This window comes from Gambusia affinis, linkage group LG13 (assembly GCF_019740435.1).
Source record: "Gambusia affinis linkage group LG13, SWU_Gaff_1.0, whole genome shotgun sequence".
Lineage (NCBI taxonomy): Eukaryota > Metazoa > Chordata > Actinopteri > Cyprinodontiformes > Poeciliidae > Gambusia > Gambusia affinis.
Window position 1 is genome coordinate 25,079,945 of NC_057880.1, and position 16,291 is coordinate 25,096,235.

At 36.2% G+C, this 16,291-nt stretch overlaps 1 protein-coding gene across 5 annotated transcripts; it reads left to right on the top strand.

Moving 5' to 3' along the window:
* Positions 1-688: 688 nt before the first annotated feature.
* On the top strand, positions 689-15,575 carry pkd2l1 (polycystic kidney disease 2-like 1). Of its 5 annotated transcripts, XR_006372531.1 has the most exons (17): positions 689-863; positions 4,391-4,644; positions 5,357-5,470; positions 7,589-7,716; positions 8,448-8,701; positions 10,050-10,274; positions 10,876-11,104; positions 11,179-11,349; positions 12,378-12,559; positions 12,934-13,054; positions 13,128-13,226; positions 13,298-13,419; positions 13,501-13,618; positions 14,165-14,286; positions 14,362-14,458; positions 14,798-14,865; positions 14,937-15,288. XR_006372531.1 is itself a non-coding variant. In XM_044135974.1 (16 exons), the coding sequence occupies exons 2-16, from the start codon at positions 4,392-4,394 to the stop codon at positions 14,804-14,806; spliced, it is 2,244 nt and encodes a 747-aa protein (XP_043991909.1). In that variant the 5' UTR covers positions 690-863; position 4,391; the 3' UTR covers positions 14,807-15,575. The 5 variants fall into 5 exon arrangements, 4 of the variants coding, with proteins under 4 accessions (XP_043991909.1, XP_043991910.1, XP_043991911.1 ...); XM_044135974.1 differs by having other exon boundaries at positions 690-863; positions 14,798-15,575; XM_044135975.1 differs by lacking the exon at positions 689-863 and adding an exon at positions 1,343-1,423 and having other exon boundaries at positions 14,798-15,288.
* The last annotated feature ends 716 nt before the right edge of the window (positions 15,576-16,291 follow it).

Genomic DNA, 16,291 nt, shown 5'->3' on the forward strand with positions numbered 1-16,291 from the left:
AATCTAAGCCTTGACTTCCCTTAAATCAGATCTTGTGACCGTTTGAGCGGTGGCACAAGCAGCAGATGAAGGACGCATACGTGCCAAGGTCCTAGCTTGGGAGGCGGGGGAGAAAGAAATTAAACTCTGTTGCGTGATAATGGCCGTGTGTAATGGCTGTGTTCAGAGCCACTGAAGCATGAACACCCAAACACAGACCTCCCTAAACGCAGTGCATTAACTCTAACGTTCAAATAAGGTTAATAATTTTTTATCAGCTAACAGGCGGTGGAGTTGCTTCCTTTTTTCCCCCGATGTTTTTATCTAAAAATGTTTATTAAAAGTCTAAAAAGAGAACATAAATGAGAGAAAATATACCTATTATGTAACATTTTAACAATATCATAGATGTGAAGTGTGTCAAAATTTTGTTTATTTATTCTTCAAGTTCGTTTCAAAGTTATGCGAACTTGCTATTGACGGTTGGTGGTTACCATAGCAACCGGTAACTGACGGCTCCCGTTCTCCTTTTTGTCACCATTCAGTATCCACTTTATTCCTGGGAGGCTTAGTAGGGAAACGATTATGGGTCCTACTTCCGGCGCCCACCGGAAGTAGCAGTATTTCAGTGATTTTTTTAGGTTTTTTTGCTAGTCTATATTCGGTTATAATACAACATTTAGTAAAACTTCTTTACGGACACACGGTTTGCTATCAGAGAGCTGCTCAGTACAGAGGATCATAATTATAAGTTTAATCACGGAGAGCGACAGGACCACGATCGTTACGTTTTGTAACGGAATGACCGTGAATTAGCAGCGCCGCTAGCAGCTCGTTTCTTCGAAGAGAAAAGCAGAGAAGCTGGTCAGAGATCTGAGCTGCAGGTTTGTGCCGACAGTATAAAACACCAGAACTACATAATATTAGCTTGGTGTGATGTCAATTTTATTTTTCGTTTAAATAAAAAAAAAAAAAAATAAAGGTTATGATCTGAGTCTTTGTCATTATGATTGGGCCAGCAAAATATATTTATAACAGTGTTTCCCAACCCTGGTCCTCAAGGCACACTGTCCTACATGTTTTAGAGGTTTCCCTGCTTTAATGTGCCTGATTCAACTGATTGCAGTTCAACAAACGCCTGTTAATCAGTCATCAATTGAAATCAGCTGCACTGAAGCAAGGAAATACCTAAAACATGCAGGGCAGTGTGCCTTGAGGACCAGGGTTGGGAAACACTGATTTATAAGACAAAATAAAACATCTGGGATTATTTAGTCCATCACAACCAGAACCTCGAGGTTCTCTGTTGCTGAGTGTCAAATCAGCGGAGAAATGACCGCAGGATCTCCCCACTGGACTAGAACCGAACGGAATCACACATTAACCTGTTATAGAGACCAACTTGCCACTGGAAAGTGTTGCAAGATGCTCTTGCGGAGCTCTGGTAACTGTTGTCCTGCGCTGGCTGTACTCTAATAATCGGAGCACGTTTAGTTTGTGGCTGCAGCAAGTGTGTTTTGAACGTCTTCTCAAAACAAAAGCGGTTGTTTTTATTGTCCACCAACAGATAAGCAAACAAAAAGAATTTGGCTTAAAATTCTAAACTTGAAGAGAGAACCCAAAATGCTTTATGTGTGCTCATTTTATTGTGTGGATAAAAAGCCAACCGAAGAAAACACGCATCTGCATCCGAAGTAACTGAGTCAGAGAAGTAGCTACATATGCTAATGCGGGTAGCTACATATGCTAGTGCGACTTGAAGCAATGCGGCCATTTCTTCAAGTCTCCATACCTCCCCGCAATCGCTGTAGGTTTCAATATTGTCACATTTAAGCTTTGTTAGTTGACGTCCCCACATATTTTATAGCCTAAAATCTCTGACTTAGGGAGTTGCTAACATGTAAACAAATGGCGGTTCCGGTTTGTGGCGGAAATCGCGCCCATTAATCACGCAAAGCCTCATTGGGGGCTAGGAATAAGGTGGACAGAATCAGCTCTCTGTTCTATAGTTCTTTAGGACTATTAATATTTTAACAGTTATTTTAGACAAAGTTAATTGTATTCAGGGTTTCAAAGTGTAATTTTGCCATGTTTTGTATATGTATTTTTTAACTGATATAATTAAGGTGCATTTAACTTTACAGCTGTTAACTGTTCATTGGCAGCCATTGCGCTATAGATTTGTTTAGGGTTGTTTGTTGTGTTTTTATTTAATGTATACTGGCAGAGACTGATTTTCTCTAGTTAGATATGTTTTAATTTTATATGCAAAATAATGTTTCAGTTACTGTGTGATAGTTTTGAATGTGTGTGGTTTTTATTTCCTGTACTAAAAAGTATTTGTTGTTATTTATGTTAAGGATGAGATTTGTTATGTGGATTAATGATGCAAATTTATGTTAGATACTGCTATGAAATCACAGTCAGCTCTGTTGTCATCAGTAACTGGGACAGAAACATCTGGACTGAGGTTACACCTGATTTGGGATCAATCAAATAGTTTGGAATTTGAATTTAGCTTGATTTTCTCTCTTGTTGGACATAATAATAGAGTGAACCTGAGTGTGTTTGTTGCGAGGTTATCCTACTGGATGTTAGATAAACACAAAAGGGGTTACAAATATTTATAATATACATGAGATTACAGGATGTAAACAAAAAAAAAAAAGCACTCCAGATGAGTGTTTGCATACCTAATGAAGACTAAAGGAGAGTAGAATGTCAAAGGTGTCTGATGCTAATGGGGCACAGACCCTTAGTGACATTTCAATTACTCCCCTCATTAATTCAGTCACAAGTGAGCAGCTGGTGACAGAGAATATAATCGACGGGCAATTAATTGATTTCCTCGATGGGGCCTGTTGGCGCCCGAGATGCTAATCGATAGTGACAACCCTGATTACCAGAGAGGGTCAGACTCACTGAAATGTCCCTCAGTAGCTGTAACCTTGGATTAGTTAAACAACTTAATTTGGCAGAAAAAGTAACACCTATTACAAATAAGAAGTATTTTTCCAAGAAAGAAAAAAAGGTGATACAGAAACTGCAATGCTTTTGCAATCTTTTGTATTTTCCAGGGATATAGTAACATTTTACAGCACAGTCAAGTAACCTACAGTTGTTATAGAAATTATATATATATCAAATATGACTTAAAAGAAATTTGAATTAATATTTTATCATCTTGTAATTAGGCCTCTGTCTCTTTAAAAACTCCTGCTCTTTCTGAGACTCCACCTTCAGGAAGTCATCACAACATGGCTCCTCTATTGACCCTTTAACAACAATTTTACCAGCATTTAGATGTTTGCTGATTGCTGCTGGCTAGTCTGAAGGATCTGAGTGGGGGAGGAGCTGCACCTGGAAGGCGGGGCTAGGTCCACCCAGGCATTTTGCACAGCTGAATGGTTGTCATGGAAATTAAAGGATTTCTGCAACAGGCATAAAAGAGTCAAAGCGGCACTCTGGGTATGTATTTGATAAGGGAATAATATTATAACACGATGTAAATTATGTCAATTTTAAATAATGTTAACAGAATAGAGACAATATTTCCAGAATATCTTAAAATTAAGAGAAAAAATTCCAAAGCTGCTGAAGTTACCAGGATCTGACATTAACGTGGGATTTAAAAAATAAAATAAAATAGACTTAGTTGACAAGTAAACAGAAAGAAACACTGACTTGACTGAACAAACACAAACAATAAACTGAAACAGAGATATGTTGGAAAACAAACAAAGAAATAATCAAAACCATTTTGATTATCTTTGTCGTTATACTAACGGATGATATTCTCTCAGAGGTGGATAAAGTATCCAATAATTACTCAAGTAAAATAAAAAGTATCCATCCAAGAAATTACTCAAGTAAGAGTAAAAAAGTATTTGGTAAAAAGCCTACTCAAGTACTGACACGGACCAAATTATAAAGTTAAGTGGAATTTTTGGTATTTTAAGGACCAAAATGACAATAATTCATAACAAAAATAACAAAATCAGACAAAATAAAATGTTTCCAAATCAGTTTTTTTTTCCAATTTCAAACTTATGAAACTTTGACCAAAACTGCAGGTGTGTGTCTGTGTCTGGTGAATTCTTTGGTTAAAACTGGTTTGATTTTCATTCAGTACAGAAAGTGCAGACGGTAGCGATAGCTTCTAATAAAATTACTCATGTAAAAGGAAAACTTACAGAGTATTAGAAGGTTTTTTTTTCTGTTTTTTCAAGTTACTTAAGTAAATGTAACTAGTTACTACGCAACTCTGGATGTTAGTTTGAGCTTTACCACAAAAGCTCCTCCTTCATCCCTTTGATGTCATCCCTCTATCATCATCATCGTGCCTCCGGCAGGTGCTGAAAAGCCGCAACTTGCCGCCCCGCACTCACTTTTCCCGCAAACTGTCCGGCAGCATGAGGAGTCTGAACAACCGGGCCGAGAGCCACCTGACGGGCCGAGCCGAGTCCGAGCTGGACGCCATGACGGACGGAGGCTGGGTGAACCACGGCTACTGCGGCTCCCCTGGACCGCTGGTCAGCACCATCTACAGCCCCCAGCCGGCCTCCATGGACCGGGACTACAAACTGGACCGCATCCGGGATGAACCGGGTAGCTCCGACCAGAGTCCGGTGAAGAAGACAAGAGGCTGCTGCAGCTTTATCAAAGGTGGGGAAACATTTAAACTCAGTTTTACAAAAAATATATCGACTTCTATCTGCATAATGAGTGTTATCTGTGGAAAAATGGTGGAAAGGAATTTTTTTAAATTTAAATTTAAATTTTTTACCTATTAGAGACAGAAAACGAACACTCAGAAATTTTCCAATATGCTAAGACCTGGAAATTTCTGAGTTTCAAAGGTTGAAAACTAGATAGAAAAAAAATTCTGAAAAGTTTAGATTAATTTCAGAAATTTTTTACAAAATTTTTTACTTGGACACTTCAGAGTTTAAAAATTGGAAAATGTTTGACTTTTGCAACTCAGAAAATTTCCAGATTTTAAAATTTTTTGACTTTTTGAAACAAAATTTCCAAAGGTAGAAAATTGTCAACTTTTGAAACTCGGAAAATGTAAAAATAATAATAAATTCTGTGTTTTTCTAGAATATTTCTGAGTTTATTCTCAAAAATTGTGATTCTTTCCTAGCAACATTTTCTAACTTTTGAAACTCTGAAATGTCAATGTCTTTTTCTATAAAATATTTTTTAACTAATCTCAAATATTTGGATTTTTTTCTCAGCAAATAAACTTTTCAAATTGAATTTCCTTTTTTTTTCTTGAACATTTCTGATATTAATCTAAAAATTTCTGGTGGAACTTTACTTTTCCCCTTTACACAGTGACTAAATCGCCGTTGTGCATGTATGTTTCCCGCAGCGTTTTGGGGAACAGCTTGGACCGAAAACACGTCCAACAACAGGGAGAAGTTCATCCGCACCACTCTGAGGGAGCTGCTGGTCTACCTGGTGTTCCTGCTGGATGTTTGTCTCTGTAAGTGCTTGGAATTTCTGAACAGGTTTAAATCATAACCACTGTATGCCTCTGCTATAGTTTCATCCTGCTAATGTTTGTTTTTAAATAAATCTAAAGGTGCAGACAATTATTTTAGTAATCAGTTAATCAATAAGTCTATTAATCAATTAATCAGGTACAAAATTGAACATTCTACAGATTTTCTATCTGTAGAATGTTAAGCCTTTTTTAAATACAAAATCAGAAATGTACATTAAAAGATGCAAATAAAAAAATAATTTGATAAATTTTTTTAAAGAAGATAAATATTTTATTGCCTATAGTGGTGGAGGAGTTTTGGATAAAACATATTTATAAGACTCACATGTTTTTTTTGTACAGTTTTGACTTATATATTTTCAGTTTTGCTAAAATATCAGTGTAAATATGATAACAATTCTAAAAAGATATATACATAAGTGTCGAATTATTTACATTTTTAAACCTAAATATAAAATCTAAAAAAAAAAATTAATAAATCTATTTTGAAATATGGAACTATGTGTATATATAAATTAGTGCAGATTTTATTGTTTTTAGTTTAGAATGCACCAAATCTTTGTGTAAAATTCTCTGGAAGTTTAAGGATTTCTCTAAAATGGTTCCCGCAGCATCACAGTTCCTCCACCGAACCTCATCATCAGCATTTGGTGCTTTAAGCAGACGTGTCATTTCTGTGTTTGTTACAGAAGAAAGAACTCAAACCTTGTCTCATCTGAGTTTAGCATATAGTGTCTAATGGTTGCTATGGTAACTTGATGACGTCAGCCTCAGATTTTTTTTAAACATCTCTTTTCGCCATCTTCTTTAGATAAAGTTGAGTTCTGGTTCAATCCACTGAAGCTAACTGAAAAACACCGGTGTCACGCTAAATTAAGAAATTAATTACTAATAAACATTTTATATGAAGTTTGATTTTATAAAAAACAAAAATAATGCTGTATTTATTTTGAAACTGTGCCCACAATTGTGCTACAAGCAATTATTTCTTTGCATTTTATTGTTTCCCAATAAAATAATGTTACTTATACGTCTTCCTTTTATTTGTGATGTTTTCATTTGTCTTTTTCTTACAGTTTATTTTATGCAGCAGCTGCCATGTTGTATTTTAAGTTCTTGAGGAGTAAAGTGGTATGACACGGTATCTATTTTGACATTTTTCAGAGTAGGATGAACTACATTTTTGATAAAATGATCTTTACACTTTTTTGTTTTCATCTCATTTGCATAATGAGGCAGAAATGCATAAGGAAAAGTAAAAAGAGAAGAAGCCATGTAAAAAGAACAAACGCAATGGAAAACACAAAAGAAAATATATACATTTTCTGGTGACACTGCATGAATAAGAAAAAGGAAAAACAAAGTATATACATTTCTTACTGAAAACGAATGTATATGGTAAAGGAAGAGGAAAGTCTATATTTCTGCTTCCATTTTGAATTTTGACAGTTTTGCTCCGCCATATAAATCAGGGTGGCAAATTATTTTCTCAACTTAGTTGATGTTTTTTGTTTTCTTTTTTTTCAAATAATAATCTAACATTTTGTTTGTTTTTCTTTTTAACTGTTGCTGTTTCTTTAATTTGTTAAATCAACAATAATTCTGCGACTTGAATTAGCATCAGCGTGTAGGTTAGCATGTTCAGAGAGAACATCTGGGATAAATAACGGTTAAAAAAAAAATCAGAGTTTGTCTAAATTTAATGTTACCTCTTTATAGAAGATGATTACATAATTCCAATGGGTATTTCTGCGTATTTGAGTAAATCTGAGACTAATTGCAGCGGGAAACTTTCCTCTCAATGCCGCTCTTGTTGCTGTTTTGTCCAGCTGAGCTTTAGAATGAAAGGGAAACGAGTGCTGCTGCTCTCTTGGCTTTTAGCGATAAGAGCATTTAGCTCTTTTTGTGGCTTTGTGCGGGTTGGACTCTCATTGTTTGACGAGGCTGTTTGCTTCAGCCGACATGCTTTATCCAAACAAATTACCGGGACTAATCTGGATCCTTTTAGCCGCAGCGGCGACCCGAACAAAGCCCGCGGTTTTCTTATCTGGGAGCTAGCCAGGTGTTAACAATGTGATTACGTTGATGTGCTTTCAGTGACCTACGGTATGACCAGCTCCAGCAGCTATTATTTCACCAAAGCCATGACGGATCTGTTTGTGGGCTCGGCCAGCCAAAATGGAGTCACGTTTCAGACCATTGGCACCATGACCGACTTCTGGGACGTGAGTTTCACGTTTGTTTTTCAAGGTTTGGTTTGCTGATATAAATGTAAGATGGCGGATCAGGGCTGTTGTAGATAGAAGAAAAAATGAGAAAATTCCTGCCAAAAAACTGAGAAATTTTGAGATTAATACCAAAACTTTTCTAGAAAGAGCAAGGATGTTTCTGAGTTTGAAAGGTGAAAAAATAGCTTGAAAAACCTCTTTTAAAAATCTTAGAAAAATTGCTGAGCTTCAAAAGTCACATTTTTGACTTTAGGGAATTTCCTGAGTTTTAAAGGTTGAAAATTTTCAAGAAAAAATATTTGAAATGTTAAGATTGATACAAAAACTTTCTGAAATTGAAAGGTTTAACATTTTTTTACTTTTGAAAATGTCTGAAATTCAAAGGTAAAAAATGTTCAACTTTTGGAGTTCAGAAATTTCCAAATGTTTTCTAGAATATTTCTGAGAATAGTCTCAATATTATTAAATTTTGTTCTACCAAAATTTGGATTTCACAATTTCCTTAATAAAAAAAGAGATTAATATAATGTTTTTTAAATTCTTTTCTACCATATTTCTTATTTTTCAAGCTCAGAAATGTATGAGTTTTTTTCTTTTAGAAAATTTTATCTCAAAGTTAAAGTTAGTCCTTTTTTTCTATGTACAATGGCTCTAATCCACTGTTGTACAAATGAGAAAATGAGTTAAAGTTAAATTCAGTCTCCGTCTTATTCTCTCTGTAACATCAGTTCGCCCAGGGTCCGTTACTGGACGGGCTTTACTGGACCAAGTGGTACAACAACCAGTCCCTGGACAGCGGAGACCAGTCGTTCATCTACTATGAGAACATGCTGCTCGGAGTTCCCCGGATGAGGCAGATTAAGATTAAGAACAACTCCTGCAAAGTCCATAAAGACTTCAAAGATGAGATTGGCGAATGCTTTGATGTCTACAACGAGAAGAAGGAGGACGACCTCAGCTTTGGCCTCATCAACGGCTCTGCGTACGCCGCTTCTCATCTCCTATGAAACAACGAAAACGATGGGGTGTCTTTAAGAAGCAGCACAGTCAAAGATAAACAGACATAATCTGGATTATTTAGCTTTTCATGGGAGAAAAAATAGGAATTCATTCTAAAAAGTTATATTTTAACAATGTATTAATTTTTCATTCATAAATTTCATAGTTCCAAGGTAAATATTTAGTTGTTAAACTAAATATTTAGCTCCATATTTAGTTAGCAACTAAATATTTATGTATTTAGCAAGCTAAATCTTTAGCTTGCTCATTAAACATTTACGATCTGGGGGGTGGTGCGACCCATGTTTGGAGGCCTTGGGTCCTCGATGCGGCTGTTGCGGGTTCGACTCCCGGACCCGGCGATGTTTGCCGCGTGTCTTCCTCCCTCTTCATCGCCTTTCCTGTCAGCCTACTTTCATATAAGGGACAGTGGAGCCCACAGAAGACCCACTGGAGGGGTAACAAACAAAGAAAACATTTATGATCTGGCCTAAACATTTAGCTTATAGACTATATATTTTTCATAAACTAACTATTTTGCTTTCTTGCTAAACCTTTAGATCTGAGCTAAATATTTAGTTTAACATTTAGTTAACAAGCTAACTATTTTGGTTCCTATCTAGATTTTAACTCATAGCTAAATATATTTATTTATTTTTTTCTCCCACCATGGGGTCCTTTTTGTGGGCTCTAGTGTCCCTTTTTATCATAGTAGGCTGACAGGAAAGGGGGAAAGAGAGGGGGGAAGACATGCGGCAAATGTCATCGGGTCCGGGAATCGAACCCGCGACGGCCGCGTCGAGGACTGAGGGCCTCCAAACGTAGCTAAATATTTTTAACTGTTAAATAAACATTTAGCTTTGAGCTACGGATTTAGCTTGGAGACCATTTAGTTAGTGACAACTATTTCACTTACTAACTAAACATTTAGCTCAGCAAGCTAACATTTCTAGCTAGGTAGCTTTTGGTTGCTAACTGAATATTTAGCTCTGAACCAAATCCTTAGTTGGTAAACTAAAGATTCAGTTAGCTGCCTAAATATTTTTCTTGTTAACTAAACATGAACCTAAATATTTAGTTTGTAAATATTTAGCTCACTAATTAAAATTTTAATTTTAAATGACGACATTTATAAATGTATGAATGAAATGGTGAAATATGGCTACGATAGGCTAAACAGCCCAGATTGGTGTCACTTTACAAACGGCACCTCATATATATATATATAGATATATATTTATATATCTATCTATATATCTATAGATATAGATAGATATATCTATAAAAGTTGTTGCGGCAGCATTGAGAGAAGTAAACCTTCCCTCCTCTAGGTGGTGCTACCACACAGAGAAAGACATCAAAGGTTCCTCCTACTGGGGCCTCCTGTCCACCTACAGCGGAGCCGGGTTCTACCAGGACCTGAGCCGGACCAAGGAGGACAGCGCCAACATCCTGGCAGAACTGATAGACAACCTCTGGCTGGACCGAGGAACCAGGGTGGTTTTCATCGACTTCTCAGCCTACAATGCAAACATCAACATGTTCTGTGTCGTCAGGTGAAGTTTTCCAACATTTTATTGCATTACAAACTTTAAAGGTGATCCATTATGCTTCCTTGAACAGGTTAGGATGGGTCTATATGGCCTATACAAAACACATCTATCCGATTTGTTTTGCGTAAAGTCACTCGTAGATGATATACAACAGTACATCTTTGAAAAGCAGCAGTGGAACCTTCTGCACAACAAGCAAGAACGCAGAAAGTGGTTTCTGGGTGGTAAGTCAACAACCAAACATCTGCCTTTTCCAGAAGCCACTGTGCAGCGCGTAGAGGAGTAAAAACATTAATTTACTCCCAGAAAACGACTGAGTGGTTTTTCTCATGAGGTCTTGGGTTGTTTTTCAAAGCAGGTAAAACACAAATGAAAGTATGAAATTACTTTTTACTGTATTTTAATGAATGTTGCATCACAGTACAACACAGATTAGAGCAGATTCCCAAAGTGGTTTGTTGTTTATCATGATCAGAAGGTTTTCTGTGTTTTTCTGCTCAGCCGTTTGGAGGAACAACGGCTGGAATTCCTTTTATTTATTTTGGATTTGGTTGCATACAAACTCGTTTTGGTTCTCTCTGACCGGCTGGTTTTCGTCTCTCAGGTTGGTGGTGGAGTTCCCAGCGACCGGCGGCGCCGTCCCGTCCTACCAGATCAGAACCGTCAAACTGATCCGCTACATCACCCACTGGGACTACTTTGTCCTCGGCTGCGAGTTGGTTTTCTGCGTGTTCATCCTCTACTACATCGTGGAGGAGATTCTGGAGCTGCGGATACACAAGTTTGCCTATTTCAAAAGCATCTGGAACATCCTGGACATACTGGTCATACTGGTAGGAGAAGGATTCAGGTCCAGATTCAGATCCGCTTTTCGTTCTGAAGGAAGTAACGGCGTCTTTCTCTCCAGCTCGCCATCGTTGCGATTGTCTTCAATGTCTTCCGGACCATCAAAGTGGATAATCTGCTCGGGTCGCTGCTGGAACAGCCGGATTTATACGCCGATTTTGAATTCCTGGCTTTCTGGCAAACCCAGTATAACAACATGAATGCTGTGAATTTGTTCTTCGCCTGGATCAAGGTCAACTTTTCACATATTTTACAGCTTATTGTTACACTTAAAAAAGTTTCCAGGCTCCTTAAATCCTTCAGATCAGTAAACTCTGACAAAGATAAACAGACGTAATCTGGGTTATTTAGCTTTTCATAAGAGAAAAAATAGGAATTCATTTTAAAATGTCCTATTTTCACAATGTTATTAATTTTTCATTCATACATTTCACAGTTCCAAGTGAAATATTTAGTTTTTGAACTAAATATTTAGCTGCACATTTAGTTAGCAACTAAATATATATTTGGTTAACAAGCTAACTCTGTCGCTTGCTCATAAAACGTTTAATATGTAGTCTATAAGCCAAATATAGAAATATTGAAACTAAATATAAATATTTAGTTTAACATTTAGTTAACAAGCTAACTATTTTGGTTGCTATCTGGACATTTAGCTCATAGCTAAATATTTTTAACTGTCAAATAAACATTTAGCTTTGAGCTACAGATTTAGCTTGCAGACTATTTAGTTAGTGACAACTATTTCATTTACTAACTAAACATTTAGCTCAGCAAGCTAACATTTGTAGCTAGGTAGCTTTTGGTTGCTAACTGAATATTTGGCTCTGAACCAAATCCTTAGTTGGTAAAATAGGGATTTAATTAGTAACCTATTCAAAATAAACATAATATGAATAATCACAAAATGAAATTTTTAAATAGTTATGTCATTTAATAAGAGAAAAAGCAACCAGTATCTCAGTGTGAAAATGTTTTCACTTCTAAACCTTGGAGGCCACTGAAGGCAGTTCACTGCAAAAACACAAAAACATTTTTTTGTCTAATTTCTCATGCAAATAATTTTTTAATTTACACACAAACTATATCTTGCTGAAGAGTTGCAAGATATAGGAGAGATACTTTTTCACATAGGGCCAGATTGGTTTGGATAGCCAGCTAGCTAAGTTAGCATGACGCCATATTGAAATTAGCCTTTAGCTGTAACTTTTAAGGGTATCAAAGGAAAAAAGACAGAAACCTTTTGGGGTTTTTTTGTAGATTTTCAAATACATCAGCTTCAATAAGACGATGACGCAGCTGTCCACCACGCTGGGCCGATGCGCCAAAGACATCCTGGGCTTCGCCATCATGTTCTTCATCGTCTTCTTCGCCTACGCGCAGCTTGGATACCTGCTGTTTGGAACCGAGGTCGAATCTTTCAGCACTTTCGTCAAGTGCATGTAAGTGGTGCCAGATATCCAGAGCTGCGTGGTAACTAGTTACATTCACTCTTTTGAAAAAAAAAAATACTTTTATTGTGCTGTATTTTTACTTTTTCTTGAGTAATTTTATTTTGAAGTGTTTCTTAAATTTTCTGTATTTTCTACCCACTGAATGAGAAACAAACATGTTTTAATTTAAAGTTCACCAGAAACACACCTGCAGTTTTTATTAAGAGCGGCTACTTTTTATTTTTACTTGAGTAAAAATATGTTGAAGTATTTCTACTCTTACTTGCGTAATATTTTTGGGTACTTTACCCACCGCTGTAAATGTTGTTACCACACAGAGTTTAACTGGAAAAACTAAACCGTTGATTTTCCTTTTGCTGCAGTTTCACGCAGTTCCGGATAATTCTCGGCGACTTCGATTACGACGCAATCGACCGCGCAAACCGAGTCCTGGGGCCCATTTACTTCATCACCTACGTGTTTTTTGTTTTCTTTGTCCTGCTGGTAAGAATTTCTGCACCAAATGTTTGATTTGAGGGCTAAATCTGAGCGGTGGTTCATGTGTTTTTCCTTCCAGAACATGTTCCTGGCCATCATCAATGACACTTACTCGGAGGTCAAAGAGGAGCTGTCGTCTCAGAAGGACGAGCTGCAGATTACTGACCTCATCAAACAGGTACGGACCAGATGAGATCATCCAATATCCACACAAGGATTACTAACGACACGGATTCCTTAAAACTCCAGAGCTACATGAAGACTTTCATGAAGCTGAAACTAAAAAAGGAGAAAATATCAGACGTTCAGAAAGCTCTACAGTCCGGATCTGGAGAAATCGAATTCAGGGATTTCAGAGAGACTCTTAAAGAGTAAGAGGCAAAACGCAGAAAATCATTACAATTTATTATTATTATTATAAATCCTGTCTAACAGTAGTGTTGAATTTGCAGGATGGGTCATGAAGATAAAGAAATATCCGCAGCTTTCTCACAGTTTGACCGAGACGGGAACCAGGTTCTGGACGAGGACGAACAAACGAGGATGAAAATCGAACTGGACGGAAAACGGGTTTGTTTCAGACTGAATCAGCCGTCTGTTTTCAGTGTCTAGGAAAAGTTTTCCATTTATTTCAGAAAATGTGGGGAAAAAATTAGTTCCTAGAAAAAAAACTCCCAAATTTTGAGTTTAATCTCAGAAATTTTTTGTAAGAAAAACCTGGGAATGTGTGAATTTCAGAAGTCAAAAATGTCAGATTTCTAGAAATTTACTGAGTTTGAAAAGTTAAAAATTTACTAGAAGAAAATCAGAAATTTGGAGATTAATTTCAGGAATTTTCAACTGTGTTTAGGTTTGAAAAGTAAAAATATTGCAACTTTTGGAAATATTATGACTCGAGTCATAATTTAGAATTATGAAGTCGGTTTAGTAAATTGTCAGATTTAAAGTCATAATTCTGAGGGTCGAAGTGCCTTTTTGGATTTTAAAAATCCCAAAATATTTATTGAGATTTGCTGTGATAAACCAAATCTCAATAAATATTTTGAGGTTTGTGATTATAGCGTCACAAATTACAAATAAATAAATAATTCTGCTTGATTTGTGTGTAAAAATCAGGATGCTCTTAACTCTGAGCTGAACAACTTGGGAAAGAACTTTGGAAACGAGTTTCCGGCGAGTCGGTCGGCGTCAGACGATGAAAAAAGTCGAGGCTTCGTGGCGCAGGAACAGTTCCTCTGGTAAAAACAGATTCATGGAAGGAAAATGAAACGGGACTGATGAAACGGATTAAAAACCCATTTTGTTCCTGAAAGGCTGAGCAGGCGGGTTCTGCAGATGGAAACGTCGATGGCGGCGCTCACATCCAGGATGGACCTGGTCACGGAGAAACTGGGATTAACGGGAAACAACGTCAGTATTCAGAATAAAACAGATTAATAACAGTTTTCAGCTTTTCTTTACTTTAAAAGCCTGAAATTTGAAATAAAATGTAGTTTTTGAAAAAGGAATCAAATTTCCTGTAGTAAAAAAATATCTAACTTTTATTTTCCAAAAGTCCTGTAACTATGGGAACTCATTTGAAAGGAAAGTCCAACAGGAAGTCGTTTTTACGAGTTTCAGTTTCATTATGAAAGACGGTCGTAGTTTTGACTTTCAGTCATAATTTTCAGATTTGAAGTCATAATGTTGTTAATATTTTCCAAATAAAATCTCCTTTATTTATCTGATTTTATCTGATTTTCTCCTCAGAGCGACTGACCTCCCTCACTGACGTCTCAGATGTGATGAACCTGCTGGAAGCCGCCGCCTGAAAACATGTTAGCGCCAGCAGGTTGTCATGGAAACATGTAAATACTGTAGTAATGATGGCGAATGTGTCGCCTACCAGCTACCTGACTGCAGGAGAACGATGGCGCATCAGGACCAGATGAAGAGGAAGAAGAAAAGGAAGAGTAAATTTCATCCAGAAAACTCAGAAATTTTAAGATTAATCTCCAGAATTTTCAAGGTTATGGAAATTTCAAAAATATTTGATTTTTGAAAATTTTCCGTGTTTGAAAAGTCAAAAAATTATTAGTCAATAATAGGTAATTTTAAATTAAATTCAAATTTTGAGATTTATTTCAGAAAACTTGGAAAACAAGCCCAAAAAGTGCAAATCTGTCAGTTTCAAAAGTCAAAAATTTTCAAATTTTGGAAATTTTCTGACTTTGAAAAGTCTAATTTTGACTGAAAAAACCCTGAAATTTTGAAATGAAAAATTTCTGAGATAAAAAAGTCAATTTTTTTAATCGGAAATTTCCAGAATTTTTTTTTTGAAATGTTTGTTTTAAAAGTTTAAAACATTTTGACTTTTGGAAATTTTTTTAGCTTGAAAAGTCAGAAATTTTCTAGAAAAAAAAATTCCCAAATTTTGAAATTAGAGATTTTCTAGAAAAACATGGAAATTAGTTTCAAAAATGTAAAAAAAAAAAATTACTTTTGAAATCCTAAGAATTTTTTTAAATTAAAATTTGTTGACTTGAAATTCCCAAATTTTCATGTTTTTTTTTCAGGAAAATTTCTGAGATCAATTTCAAAATTTGACTTATTTTGACAGCAATTTACTTTTCTCCCATCTTCAGTGGCCTCAATGCGCCGTTGTGCAGAAGGGAAGAGACAAAAAGCAGATTAATGTTTAGCTGGTTTCAGTGGCACAACCGTGTTTCTAAAAACTAAGTACACCCTGTGCTGTAACATCTTACGCCACCGGGAGCAGAGAAGCTCCTGCTGGGCTGGTAAATTGTTCTCACTAGAATCAAATCAATCAGATTGGAAGTGACTCAAATCTGATTCCACAAAAATCCGACTTCATTGTTGAGATTATTCTGCTGTTTATAAAGATTCCCATCTCTGAGTTGTACCAAAAAACATGGAGGGTGTCTTTAGAGTTTCTCCTTCAATCCCTTTTTAACTATCCATTAATGCTAACAGTTAGCATTTAGCATACCGAGGCCTGGAGACAGACATATCTGACTTTTTAACATTTTTTATTTGTCCTGTCCAGCTGTAAATCAATCAGTTGATGTCAAAGTGCCAAATGGAATCTGAACTGTTTTATTTTCACACGTGGAGTGTTACAGTTTTCACAATGATGGACCAATTAATATATATTTAGAAAACAAAATTATAAGAATTTGCTCTGGGTTGATTTCAGTCGATTTGAACAAGGAGGTGGAAAAGAGAAAGACGTAAGAAATATTT

What these genes read in the sequence shown, in the direction of transcription:
- pkd2l1 (XM_044135974.1), top strand. Translation starts at nt 4,392, where the DNA reads ATGAGGAGTCTGAACAACCGGGCCGAGAGCCACCTGACGGGCCGAGCC. An exon ending in TCGAACTGGACGGAAAACGG is followed by an intron (nt 13,619 to 14,164) that starts GTTTGTTTCAGA and finishes TGTAAAAATCAG; the next exon opens with GATGCTCTTAACTCTGAGCT. An exon ending in GCGCAGGAACAGTTCCTCTG is followed by an intron (nt 14,287 to 14,361) that starts GTAAAAACAGAT and finishes TGTTCCTGAAAG; the next exon opens with GCTGAGCAGGCGGGTTCTGC.